The following is a 13516-nucleotide window of genomic DNA, read 5'->3' as shown; positions in this document are numbered from 1 at the left end:
CTGCTGGGAAGAGAGCAAGGAGAAGAAGAGACTGCTGCCACTGAGGTCTAGCCTCGTGTGACATGGTGGCTCTGTGGGGCAGTCGAAGGGCAGGACTGCCCTGGGCAGGAAGAAAGGGAGAGCGGAGCAGTGTGAAAGGAGTCTTTTTTAAAAAAATGCTTTGTGTGTTCGTGTCTAATCTTGCCCCTTTCTAAAATTTATTTATTGGTGTGTGTTTTTCTTTTCGCCATTCAGCTCATCATCAGTGCCTGCAAACCCAGGACTCAGTTTCAGCACTATAGCCTAGGCTGTGCTGCATAATTTTAGTGCCTATTGACAACAATCCAGCTGCGATCAGCAAAACATTAAGATCTCTCTCTATATAAAAATCAATCAATCAAAAAGTAATAATGTGTCACCAGGCCTTACTGTCATCACTGACGTAGTCATCCCAGTTAAACGTAGTCACAGTTCTATTAACAAAGGTACCATTATCGCCCATTGTGCTATCGAAATAGGAAGTTATGTTGATTTCAAAAGTAGAATTGTCTGGCGGCCAAATCAGGCATTTATGCCTCAAGTTCCCCATGAAAAGCTGGAGCCCTATTAATGCAAATACACTCAGACAAAACACAGTCAGGATCATGACATCCGAGAGCTTCTTCACTGACTGAATTAGGGCCCCCACAATGGTCTTCAGGCCTGCAAACAGAAAGGGAAATTCACTGCGATGTCGCACGCTAAATATACTGTATGTCACGTGAATGTGCTTGACTTAGTTAATGTTTCATGCAGAATGACAACAAAATGGTTTTTATATTTGTGACAGTTTAATGAAAAAGCCTGATTGCCTGTGGACATGAATGAAAAGCTGTTAGGTTTATGCTGATTTGAAACTGTGTATGAAAATAAAACAGATATATTGAGGTATCTGTGGTACATAATCAGAGAAACACTTTGCCTAAGCAAAAACGCAATTTTGCGATCCATGCTGTATCTCAGCCCTGTGTAGAAAAGTATATTGTTTTATTTTGCTTGTGTCTCTTGCCCAAACCATTATTGTGGAGTCAGTTTTTGAACTGTTCAACAACACAAATAAGGTGTTGGTTTTTTTAATTAGTTATTTCAATTATCCCATGTTCAGTTTTATTGAATAAAAATGGGTGATGGTTTGGAGAAGAAGGACATATTTTTAGAAAATTCCCATGCACAGAAAAAAGCCCATGCTAACTTTCACATTTTGCATCTATTTATGCATAATTTTAAAAAATAAATAAATAAAAACCCAAACACAACTGATAGCAAGTTTCGGTTGGGAGTGCCTGCAACAAATGGTAAAATTTGCATCAGTATGAAAGCCTTAATCTTGACTCTTAATTTAAAAGCGGAAAGCTTGATGTCATAAGATGCAAATCATATAGCCACTTACTGCAAATGTCTCATGCAAGAATTTGTTAAACGCAAAGGCTGATTTGGAAAAAAATAATAATAATCCAGCTGCCATAGTTAAAAAGCAAAGAATCGCTGAAAACAAAAGTTTTTGATTCTTGCTTTTTTTCCTTTTTCTTTTTGCTTAAACAGTGCAGCAAGCAACACGGCTTATGCTTAAAAGTGCGGTTTCATCTTTAATGGAGCTTTGAAAGGTCAGCCTCCGTGTTTAACCTAGCTCTCACCTGGAATGACTGATATTGTTTTCAATGCCCGGAGAACTCTGAATGTTCTCAACGCTGAGACATTGCCCAGGTCCACAAACTCTGTCACATATCTGCAATAGGGGAGTTCACACACAAACACAATGACAGCACACAAAAAACAGTTGGAGATACAAGGGGCCTGACACTTCATCAATCCACTCACTTCTTACCTGGGATTACAGAAATAGTTTTCAAAGCTCTCAACACTCTGAAAGTTCGAAGAGCTGAAACATTGCCTAGGTTTACAAATTCTGTTACATACCTGTAGAATCAAATCACAGTTATTCAGAATTGAGGCAGACTTTACGTTACTTGCTTGGGGGGGCCTTTTCTCAGATTAAATTAAAATGGCAACGAGCAAATCACACTGCTTTATTTTAAACTAATTTGGGAACTTGAGAGGTAGCTTCCATTCCAGTGAACAGAAAAGAAGACAAGATATGAAACGAGCTTATTTTAAGAGGGCTAAGCCAGAGTTAGTTACAATACAAACGGCAGAAATTCTAATATGGCTTCAGCACAGACTCCATTCTGGGATGCTAAAAATCAACAATACTGTATATCTCTTTCTCTAAAGGTTCTCCCTGTCTCAACTTGAGGTAACCAGTGAGTGAAAATACCCCTCCCTTAAATATTGCAAACAAATACTTACGCAAATGTAATGACAGTGAAGTCAAGCCAGTTCCAAGGATCCCGGAGGAAAGTGAACTCTTCTAAACAGAAGCCCCTTGCAAGAATTTTTATTAGTGATTCAAAGGTATAAATCCCCGTGAATGTGTATCTGAAGAAAATATCAGTGCAACAGTTAACAGAAAACAAGTATTAATGATTTCAACAAAATATTCCCAACAGAAAACAGACAATTATAAAATCGGGTGGCGGGGGGAGGGGGAGATGTCAGAAGTCTAAAGTGGAATAGCAAGAATTGTTTTCCAAAGGGAAGGCTATGAGCTCTTGTCTCTGGATGACAACCCAGGGGCACAAAGCAGAGCTGATTTATATGCAATGCTCACAGTGTCAGGATTCCTAAGGCTACCCCTCACCACCACCACTAGTAGCAGAAAGCTGGGAGAGATCAAAGTCACATAGGCAAGGAGGGAGAAGACTGACTGGTTGGCTTCTACTGTTTACATGTCTTCTTACTGGTTAATTTCACCACTTCTTCCTCAGCTACTAAGAAGATGCAAAAACAGAGTAAACTAGGTGTGCAGAAGAGAGGGAAGTCGAGGGGAAGGTCAATTAGATTTGTAAAGACTTTGTTTTTTTCTGGCGAAAATGTTTGTAAAAGTTGAAAATGAAAAATAAAATTATATTTTTCTAAAAACAACAACAGGGCTTTGTATTGGGTCAGAAACTAATTGGCAGCCAGTTCAGTTGGGCCAGGATTGGCTTTATATGCTCCAACCGTCTTAGGACAGGCCAGGGAATTATATTGTTGTATGATTTGCAGTGGGGCTGGATGTCCTCCCTGGACCCTTTCCAAGGCTGTGATTCTATACTTGGGGTCCGAAATAGAGAAGGACTGTCAGAAGGATAAAATCACTTTCTGCTGTTTCGTTGGGGGTGGATGTTGCCATGATGGTTCAGCAGAAGAACAGGTAATGCTGGACTTTGGGGCCATTTCCTATCTTTTTGTTACTGCACATCCAATTCAAATATATTTATAAATTTCCCCTTTTCCTCCCCTTAATTATCTCTTCCTGCACGCATTTATATCAATCCCGCTAGTTTTGATTTGTTTACAATGTGTCCCCAAGTAACCAATAAATTTCCCCCGTTCTATTTTAATAGAAAAGAAGAAAAGAAAAAGGAAACCAGTATGCAAAGAAGGGCAGGTGACTCCTCCTCCTTCCTTGAGTGTTCAACTTTGATCTCCCCTCTAGCCTGGAGCTTTTCCTCACTTGCCAATTTCAGTGGCATAGTTTCTGCTTGATCTGACATTTTGAAGAGTGCATTTGTAGCTGGTTGTCTGCAACCTTTGGTCACATGCCATTGTTATCAGACAGCAAGTGTGGGGTTTACCTTCCCACCCACACTGGGTTGTGTCCAAACTGAAAGAAGTCACATGGCTGTTGTTACATCCCTGGGTACCATATTACAAATCTGATTCTATCACCATTCTGCATTTTAATTGCCTTTTGAATTGGGAAATAGCAAGAGGCAGAGGGAAGCAAAGATCAGTTCTTGAGCACAGAAAATGGTCCAGTCAGGCATTATCCTTGAGTTCTATTTTAGCTTAAAAGTGTAAAATGTGAACAAGTAGGGGGTCAATCTTGGGCACAAATGCATGCTTGCATAATGTGGGAACCCGTGTAACAAGAACCAGCATTGTTGGTTTCTTGCCAACAGAACTGCCCCTTGGATGACTATATATATATATATATATATACACACACACACACACACACACACACACCGTATTTTTCGCTCTATAAGACGCACCAGACCACAAGACGCACCTAGTTTTTGGAGGAGGAAAACAAGAAGAAGAAAAATTCTGAATCTCAGAAGCCAGAACAGCAAGAGGGATCGCTGTGCAGTGAAAGCAGCAATCCCTCTTGCTGTTCTGGCTTCTGGGATAGCTGTGCAGCCTGCATTCGCTCCATAAGACGCACACACATTTCCCCTTACTTTTTAGGAGGGAAAAAGTGAGTCTTATAGAGCAAAAAATACGGTATATAAACATGCATTATATATTCATTAACACACTGAATAGTGATTAGACTTAACTTACTCTACATTCTTTGTCCAGTCCGGAGGGTTACTCATGGTCATAAATACACAGTTGGTCAAAATAGTGCACATAATAAGCATGCTGAATAATGTATGTTGTTGTTAAGGAACATATTCTTTGAGAACTCTTCGTAAGAAAAATTGAATACATCAACAGTACATTCTGGTTCACTTCCAGTATCATTAATCTTTCCTGTGGTTTTTATGATGCTTGGGGAACATCGCATAACCTCCTCACTTATCGCTCCATATTTAAAAGAAAATAGGTGGATTGATGGACATTCATATAGCCTTTCTGAAATATTAAATTGTTGCTGTTGTTTTTCAAGGAAGGAAGGATAAAGCCATTTTACTTCTGGATCAGAAGTAGAAACAAGTGGTTTGAGTCGGATGTGGGTGGCCGGTATAATATTAAGATGCAAATGGAAGTCTAAACGGTGATGACACAGCTAAGCATTATTGTGCTCAGCAAAGTGGCAGGCAACTTCAAAATGATGTTTCAGAATATGGAACATTAGGCAGAAAATGATGAGGTCAGATGAAGGCTCCCTGAACTCTGAGTATGTGTATGCTATAGGTTACCATTTGCCACCTGACAATTAGTTTCAAATGTGAATCAAAAGTTTGTCTCATCTAAGGTAGATTTTATAGTATGTTCAAAACATGGCAAGGTTCCAAAATAAGGTAGGGTTTTATGTTCTTGCTGTTGTTTGCGAAAACAATGGAAAAGCCAACGGGGAAGCAGCTGCAAAAGGGCCCAAATTCAATCCCAGAATCTCCAGGTACAACTGGAAAAGACTCTGGAGAGTATGAGCGAAATGGACCAGTGCCCTGGTAGCTTCCTATGTCCATATATATACATTATTCTAGATACTCCAGGTGTGGTTGTTTGATCAAGCCAACAATTGCTGCCTCTTTAGGGAGACAGCACTAAATGTTTTGCTGGCTTTAGCCCATCTCGACTGCTGTCAATGGATCACCAGGGAAGCTGCCATATGGGAAAACTGGGCTTCCACTCATGGGGGATGAGGAAAAGGCTAAGTAAGAGCCCCACTCAGAATGATCTGGGGTTTACATCACTACGAACACTGAACATAACTTGTTCTCTTCACTTTCGCAATAGAAATTATTTCCTCTGTCATTCAAAGGCTCAATAACTTAAGGGTACATCCCCCCACAAATGCATACTGTTTAATTACCTAGACATGATAGGCTCTCAACGGCCACAGGATGGCACCATAAACTAAGGAATGTCTAGAGCTCTTTTATTTTACAGAAGACGCATACATGCATATTCAGATGTTCATTTATTACATTTGCATCATGCCCTTCCTCAGAGTAGTGTGCAAGGGATTCCCAGGACATGCTTCAGATCTCCTTAGCTTTCGACTTAGAAATACTCCAGCCCCTTCTCTTTAACAGCTGTTTTTGACGTGACGGTTCTAAAGAACAAAGAAGCAGTCAGTGCTTCTGCCAAGCCATACGAGTTTAAGGATGTTAGGTCTCCTCTGGATACCTGCAAACTGGGAATTAAAAAATGGAACCGGAATCCCCTCCAGCGCTGGAATTTGTCACTCGTGAGATGCTTCTGTTTGTCTCCCTGCAATCCTGCTCCCTTCTCCACACAGGTATAGCTTTGCTCATTAAGAATTTTCTTGGATTAGCCAACAAACGCAAGTATACCCAAAGGTGCATTTGACACTTAGAGCAAAACGGAAAGGTAGAGCTTGCATTCTTGGCATTCCAAGAGTAAATTCAACAGCAAGCCAACACTTCTTGCCACACTTGATTCCCTTCTGTTGCCCCGCTTGCCAGGGCCATCCTTACCATTATAAAGAACAAGGCAGCTGCTTGGGGCATGTTGTGATTATATGGGTTCCCTGGGACCAAATGCCTGGAAAGAACCATAACACCGAAAAACAGAGTAGCACCATTTCACTTGTTGTAAAGTAACCACTTGAAAAGGATATGAATGTACCAAAATTTTAATAGCTATTTTTCTAAGAGGGTTGAATGGAGTTAACATATACACGGCGGAAGTGGCACTGAATCGGAAGATCGCCTTCCCTTTATTCAATACTATAAATGTCTGGAAGAAAAAGGGACAGAGAGAATTGGGAAAGAATTGATTCACGGCATGTAACATTGACCTGTGTTTTCACTCAGGCACTGAAACACAGAGACACAGAAGCTTGGTTAGAGAACAGTATACACAAAAGAAAACCTTCCCTATCTAATTCAGTTAATACCATGATTTCCATAAAGCTACTCAACCAATCAGGTTCAGGATTCAGTCTCAAGGCATTTTCCTCTGCACAGCCAGACATACAAGGCAGGCATCAGCTCTTCCCAACCAATACTAGGAATTAGATTTTGGCTGGCTGGTCCGCAACAGAAATTTGCATAAAATTTGCATATGCTAATTACGGCTCTGAGAAATTAAGGTGGTGGGTGGCTTGCCAGCACTGCACTTTACAGTGCACCCAGCTGCCATATAAACTTTGTTTTAAAAAAGTTTTTTGGAAGGGGAAGGAGATTTGGGGCACACCACATGAAGCCCAGGCCCTCGGGCCACTGTGAAGAAGGGTGTTTTGCTTCCTCCTACCATTATGACTGCAGACCAGTTTCTTGCGAAGATGGAACCAGAAGCAGGTAACAGCCTCAGCCATTCAGCCGTTCCTCCCCAACAGCCTGGTCCTACTCAGAGTCAGGCACAGCTAAGTTGACTGAGATCAATGGCCAGGCCTTGCTCTGTGCAGCACTGCAACCGAACAGCTCCACCCGGCCAGGTAGCAAGGTTACAACATCAACTTTTAGGAAAATTTGGCTCTCAACAGCTAGGAAGGCCAAGTTCAAATGTGTCAAAAAAGTGAATGTGTAAAAAAAAAATGAATGGGGTGTGTGTGTGCTAATGTGTAGGTTCAAACGTGCCAAAAATGTTTTGCACATTTGAACCTACACGTTGCCTGTTCTGGTTGTACTCCAAACTGAATGAAGGAATTCCTGGTGCAGGAAAAGGGTATAATTCTGCTGCAATATCCAGGGCTGCAGGGCCACTTTTGGGAAACCGCTGGGTATCTCCTCAGCTGATATTCCCACAATTCATTTTCCCAGAAAGGAACGGACAGGAGGGGTCACACCGAAGTCATTCACCTGCGTGAATTTGCCCTACAGGCAATTCAAGTGGCTGCTTTTCTGAAGTAACTGATGTGGTGCAGCGACTTTTGGAGCAGTGCATGCGCACATGCGAGAGATGCCTGGCCTCCTGAACACATACAGATTTCTTAAAATTCCCAAGCAGCGTTAACACCTAATCTTGCCTGTTATCTACTGGATTCAAATGACCGGTCCTCACTCTGTGATGGCTTCTTTGGTATACCAGATATCAAGTCAGTCTGGTTGCCTAAGCAACCTCCTGTCTTGTGGATTAGAAGAAACACTTCTCACAGCATCCGGGTTAATTAAGCATTAAGCTATATAGCACATTAAGGGGCTTTTGCTGTAAAATAATGTTCTGGGAGTGTTTTGTTACAAACACTATCCTGGACACTGCTCTGGGTTCCTTTAGAAATATTCAAGGACTCAGAATATGAATTCTGTTTCCTTATCACATAACTGGGTGAGCTCCAGTCACGTTCCCTCTTAAGATGAAATTTTAAAATGCTGGCAACCTACACAGAATGGAGAATGGAAGGTGGGTTATGTCTGCTATCTACTACACAGAATTATCAGGATGACCGAGATCTGCTACCCGATGAGCGTAAATGACCATTTATAAGCTGGCCACTTTCACAAAGCTGCCAAGCAGTGTGGCGAATAGTGCCACACATTTTAACACTTGATCTGAGGCGAATTCAGCTAATCAATCATACACCAACTGTATAAAACTATCTGGACAGCAGATGCTTTTTTTCTGCCCGACCTACAAGAACATTACGACTTCTCTTCTTCAGAGCCTTCCCCTCCTGAGAGTAGGAGCACTGATATCATCTGCCACCGCAGCACCAAAGTAACTAACTGGATCTGCAATGGCTACTGTGGGGGGAGAGCTTCCGGTATGATGGCGACCAGCACTCTACTAATGTGAGGCCGTTGATTTTATCTTTTTATTTTCTCTTACTCCTTTTAAAGACTATTTTAATGAACACTGAGCTCAGATAAATTTAAGCACCTCACCACATTCTATCCCACGCTTTGTATTCCTGACTAACAGACCCTCCTTGCTCTGGTCAATGAATGGGGGTACACTGATGAGGCTTGTGACAGATTGGCACACAGTGAGCAAATATGAATGAGAAAAATAACCAAGCAAAGGACGGATACTTCTTTTCTTTGCTGGGGTTTCAACTTCATGTGGGCAGTTTAAACGGTAGCACTTCCTTGCAGCAGCAGCAGCAGTGCATGAGGGGGGAACAGTGGCAGCGATGCTCCCATTAGCGCTGTGTTCACCAATATGGGGAGGGCTGCATTTACCTGTGGGCCAATCACAGCAACCCAGAGTTCCTCCAACCTCACTGCCACCTCAGCCCATCCATCCTCACCAGTGGCATCACCACTGCAGGAGGATGCCACTGCCTGTCCTCATGTGACACTGCTGCTTCCTTGGCTACGGAGGCTGTCATGATGAGCTCCTGAACTTCATGATTTAGCACTGCACTCCTTCATGGATCACTGCCTTCTTGTGGCGAAGGGGCCTGAGTAACTGAGAGAAGCTAAGAGCTATGCCATGCAGGGCCACCCAAGATGGACAGGTCATAGCCGAGAGCTTAGACTAAATGTGATCCACCTGGAGAAGGAACTGGCAAACCACTCCAGTATTTTGCCAAGAAAACTCCATGGACATAAAAAAGGAGAAGCTTTGAGAAGAAAGCGAGAGCTTCCAAAGCATGCTCTGGTTCATGGGGTCACAGAGAGTCGAACATGACTAAGATGACTAAACAATAAAACTATTCTCCAGACTTCTGGTCACATGTAGAAGCAGAATACTCTCTCCTCAAAGTTCACATGGCTTTAACTCTCCAAATCTTGGTGAATTAAAACAAAGCTATTTATTTCAGACTCCGCTGCGTCCCCCCCCCCCCAACTTAGGCCTCTATATATTTTAACCTAGAGACCTTTTTTGTTTTTTAGGATGCATACTTTTTTACCTGCTAGAACCCACACCGCCGTTTTATTTTGTTTTCTAAAGTGGCCTATATTTTAAAACAATTTTGTACTGCTGCCATTTAAAACACCTAGTTTTTGTTTTCAGATGCATTGTGTTTTTATGCGTGGGCCAATGCCTAAAAAGGCAGCCTAAAAATAACTTTACAAATATAAATGTAATATCGCTGTTCTCCTTGGCGACTCCTGGTATGGAAAACAATGCAAGGACCCAGTGACTTTTAAGCATCCTGGGCTGCAGCCCAAAAGTCAGAGTCAGAGTTAGATCAGTTGAAAACGATGGATTTACATTAGTCACGACTAACTTAATGCTTAAGGAGGGACTTCACCACACAGCGTATAGTGAAATTATGAAATCTGCTTTCACAACACCTAGTGATTGACACCAAGTTGGTTTTAAAATGGGATTAGAGAAATCTGTGGAGGGTAAGGCCATCAATGGCTATATTACCTCCTGTGTCAGAGGCAAACTGCTTCTGCATACCGGTTGCTGGGAATCACATAGGCATCTAGTTGGCCACAGTGAGAACGGGATGCTGGTCTGGATGGACCAGTGGCCTGATCCAGTGGGGCTCTTCTGTTTTTATATTCTTATGTAACCCTCTGTGGCAGGGACGCGGGTGGCGCTGTGGGTTAAACCACAGAGCCTAGGACTTGCTGATCAGAAGGTCGGCAGTTCGAATCCCCGCGACGGGGTGAGCTCCCGTTGCTCGGTCCCTGCTCCTGCCAACCTAGCAGTTCAAAAGCACGTCAAAGTGCAAGTAGATAAATAGGTACCGCTCCAGCAGGAAGGTAAACGGCGTTTCTGTGCGCTGCTCTGGTTCGCCAGAAGCGGCTTAGTCATGCTGGCCACATGACCTGGAAGCTGTATGCCGGCTCCCTTGGCCAATAAAGCGAGATGAGCTCCGCAACCCCAGAGTCGGTCACGACTGGACCTAATGGTCAGGGATCCCTTTACCCTTTACCTTTAACCCTCTGTGGTAATTGGCTGCACGGCACTGGATTTAACTTCCAGCCAGGACCTGAAAGACCACTGTGTGTGAATCTTAAAGATGCAGCCTCCACCTGAGAACTGAATTTGGGTTTTACCGGCTCTGTCCTTGCAGTTGTTTGCAAGACAGCTGTTGCTGTTTTTAAAAAAGGATTAGTCTGCATGCAGGTAGACCAGTGCGGCATTTGGTCAGAACAGCATGAGGATTCAGAATAGATACAGCTTGTTATTACGGCCCCCTCATCCCTATTACCTCATCGGCCCTGTTGATGCTTGGAAATGGCTTCCTACAACTGCACAGCGGTAGCTTGGCAGTGGGTGACCATCTGCTTGGCACACAAAATGTTCCAGGTTCAATCCCTGGCGTCTTCCAGGACAAGGCTAGGAATGTCTCCTGTCTGAAATCCTGGAGAGTCACTGGCAAGTCAGTGTAGACAACACTGAGCTGCACGGACCAGTACTGACTCAGTAAAAGTCAGTTCCCTGTGTTCCTAAGCAACAACTTCAGGCCTGCAGTTTTGCAACATCTTCAGGTTTGCAGTTTTATGTGTTTTAACAACAGAATCCGCCTGCAGGTTTACTCAGAAGTTTGCTGAACTCTGTGAGGCTTACAGCCCAGTAAGTGTGCTTAGGAGTGAACCCTACACTCACTTCCCAGGGAGTAAGTCTCATTGAACGCAATGGGGTTTACTTCTGAGTATACCTGTTTATTCCGCTGTAAGGTCCCACTGCCTTTGAAGCAAAGTCATATTTGACTGCATTAGGGTGCAAGTGCTTAGCTTGTTTTTCTAACTGCAGTTAAAACCGTCAATCCTTGTTTTGTACAGAAAAGAGAGGGAATGAACTGGTAAGCTGTCTCTCACACCTTCAGTGACATCTGCTTTGCTGTAGTAATGCATTCAAATATGAAGAGTTTAGAACAATTGCTTGCACGTGTTCAAGTCTAACATACCTCACAAACTCAGGCCACAAGGGCTGGTTTGCTTTTACTATCACATGCTATAGGAAGCACTTGAGATATTTGTCTTTCCCCCGACAAGAGAGTAGACACTTGCATAACTACAATGGCTGTTTTCCTTCATGCCTGCCAAGATTGCAAGTTTTGTTTCTCTGCCAGGTTTTTGCCGCCGCTAATACATTTATTCCTCCTATTTCATTCTTTTTATGAATTGCTTGTGCTCTCATGTCTACATTTAGCCATCAACAGCAATCAAGTAACCATTTATATTTTATTCACAATCCTCCTATAACAGCTCCATCACATTTTTTTTAAAATAAAAAAAATGCCTTCTCATTTAGAAATTGCGAATGGGTGGGTGGGAAATCTGCAGTTAAAACTTTACACCAAGCTTTGCCTTTTGATTTCAGCAAGCGATAATTCCCTGAGTTCCAAGGGACATCTAGGTTTGATCCTGAATACACATATATGGGGTGAGGTAGAACTAGGGCTTCCCCTCTGCTCAGGGACAGGGTGAGGTGAAAGGAGTGCCCTTCCCTCTTGTTCTGAAGACAGCCATGATGTGACCGGGAGCCTTGCACATCCCTGAAGAAGCATAAGCAGGCAAGCTGGACCCATTCACTTAAAACAGGAGGGCCACAGGATTAGCAAGTAGGTGGCCTAATCTGAATCCTTGGAAGCATAAAGGACTCTTTCTGTAGCAACAAGAAGTTGCTCCTTCTGATCATCTCTGAGCCCCAAATGTTTGCACTTAATTTTTCACAACATCTTTCCCTCTCGCAGGTGTTTTATTCTTCAAGCTTCATCCACTTTCTCCCCATCTTTCCTTATACAAACGTTTCTAGAAGAAAACAGCTTGCTGAAGAACATCTAAGTTCCCACGTGTAGAACTTTACACCCGTCCCTACTGAAATTCATTTTGTTAGTTTGCGGCCTGTTCTCCAATCTGTTAAAGTCATCTTTAATCCCAATTCTGTCTTCCGCAGCATTCGTGACCCCTCCCAGTTTGGTGTCATCTGCAAATTTGATGAGCATCCCCTCAATTCCTTCATCCAAGTCATTTATAAAGATGTTGAACAATGATGGTCCAGGACAAAACCCTGCAGCACCCAACTTGTCACCTTTTTTCCAGGATGATGAGGATCCATTAGCGCAGGCATGGCCAAACTGGCCCTCCAGCTGTTTTGGGACTACAACTCCCATCATCCCTAGCTAACAGGACCAGTGGTCAGGGATGATGGGAATTGTAGTCCCAAAACATCTGGAGGGCCAAGTTTGGCCATGCCTGCATTAGTGAGTACTCTTTGCATTTGGTCAGTCAACCATCTACAAATCCACCAAACAGTTACCTCATCCAGTCCACATTTTGCCAGCTTCTCAACAATAATATAATGCCAGACTTTTTAAAAAGGCTTACTGAAATCAAGATACACTACATCAACAGCATTCCCCTGATCCACCAAGCTTGTAACAATCAAGCTGCTTTGTTTGCAATAGGTGCATGTCTCATAATTTCCTGCTAAATTCCTATAACTTTTCATACCACATATATTCTGAGTTTCTATTGTCCTATTTTCGTTGTGCTATAGAACAAAAGTGCCCCTCTATATGGCAATATTGCAGAACAATTATGAAAGCAAAATGGCAAATGGATGGTGCAGTATACATCCAATACTAACACACTATTTTTGTGTCGATGACATGTTGCAGAAAAACATACAAGCCAACAAGCAACAACCACCCTAAGTGGGACTGCCATTGTTCTTTTTCCCCAGCTTCTGTATTGTTGAACAAATAATTCAAGAGACTAATTCGTTTCCAAAGGGTTACTCTTAAACAAAGGAGATACACAACTTCTTCATACAATGTGAACTTCAAAATTCATTGCTATAAGATAGCCACTTTAAAAGAGAATCAGAGCAGATAGGCCTATCAATGGCAATGAGTCATGAGAACTTAGTGGAACCTCCACATACAGAGGCATGCCACCTGAAATTA

General features: G+C 42.6%; 1 protein-coding gene across 2 annotated transcripts in view; it reads right to left on the bottom strand.

The window, feature by feature from the left end:
- The window catches only part of LOC114605862 (sodium channel protein type 2 subunit alpha), a 94983-nt gene that overhangs the window by 41152 nt on the left and 40315 nt on the right, over positions 1–13516 (bottom strand). The window contains exons 3-7 of one of the 2 annotated variants that reach the window (XM_077936846.1): positions 6378–6495; positions 4408–4498; positions 2326–2454; positions 1844–1935; positions 409–681 (exon numbers count right to left, since the gene is read on the bottom strand). In XM_077936846.1, the coding sequence (XP_077792972.1) occupies positions 409–681; positions 1844–1935; positions 2326–2454; positions 4408–4498; positions 6378–6495 (703 nt within the window). Of the gene's footprint in view, positions 1–408; positions 682–1652; positions 1745–1843; positions 1936–2325; positions 2455–4407; positions 4499–6377; positions 6496–13516 lie in introns of both variants that reach the window. The other variant, XM_077936850.1, reaches the window with a different exon arrangement.

Source organism: Podarcis muralis, chromosome 1 (genome assembly GCF_964188315.1).
Source record: "Podarcis muralis chromosome 1, rPodMur119.hap1.1, whole genome shotgun sequence".
Taxonomy (NCBI): domain Eukaryota; kingdom Metazoa; phylum Chordata; class Lepidosauria; order Squamata; family Lacertidae; genus Podarcis; species Podarcis muralis.
Note: the sequence above shows the minus strand (reverse complement) of the source record. Positions and strands in the feature narration are given on the sequence as shown.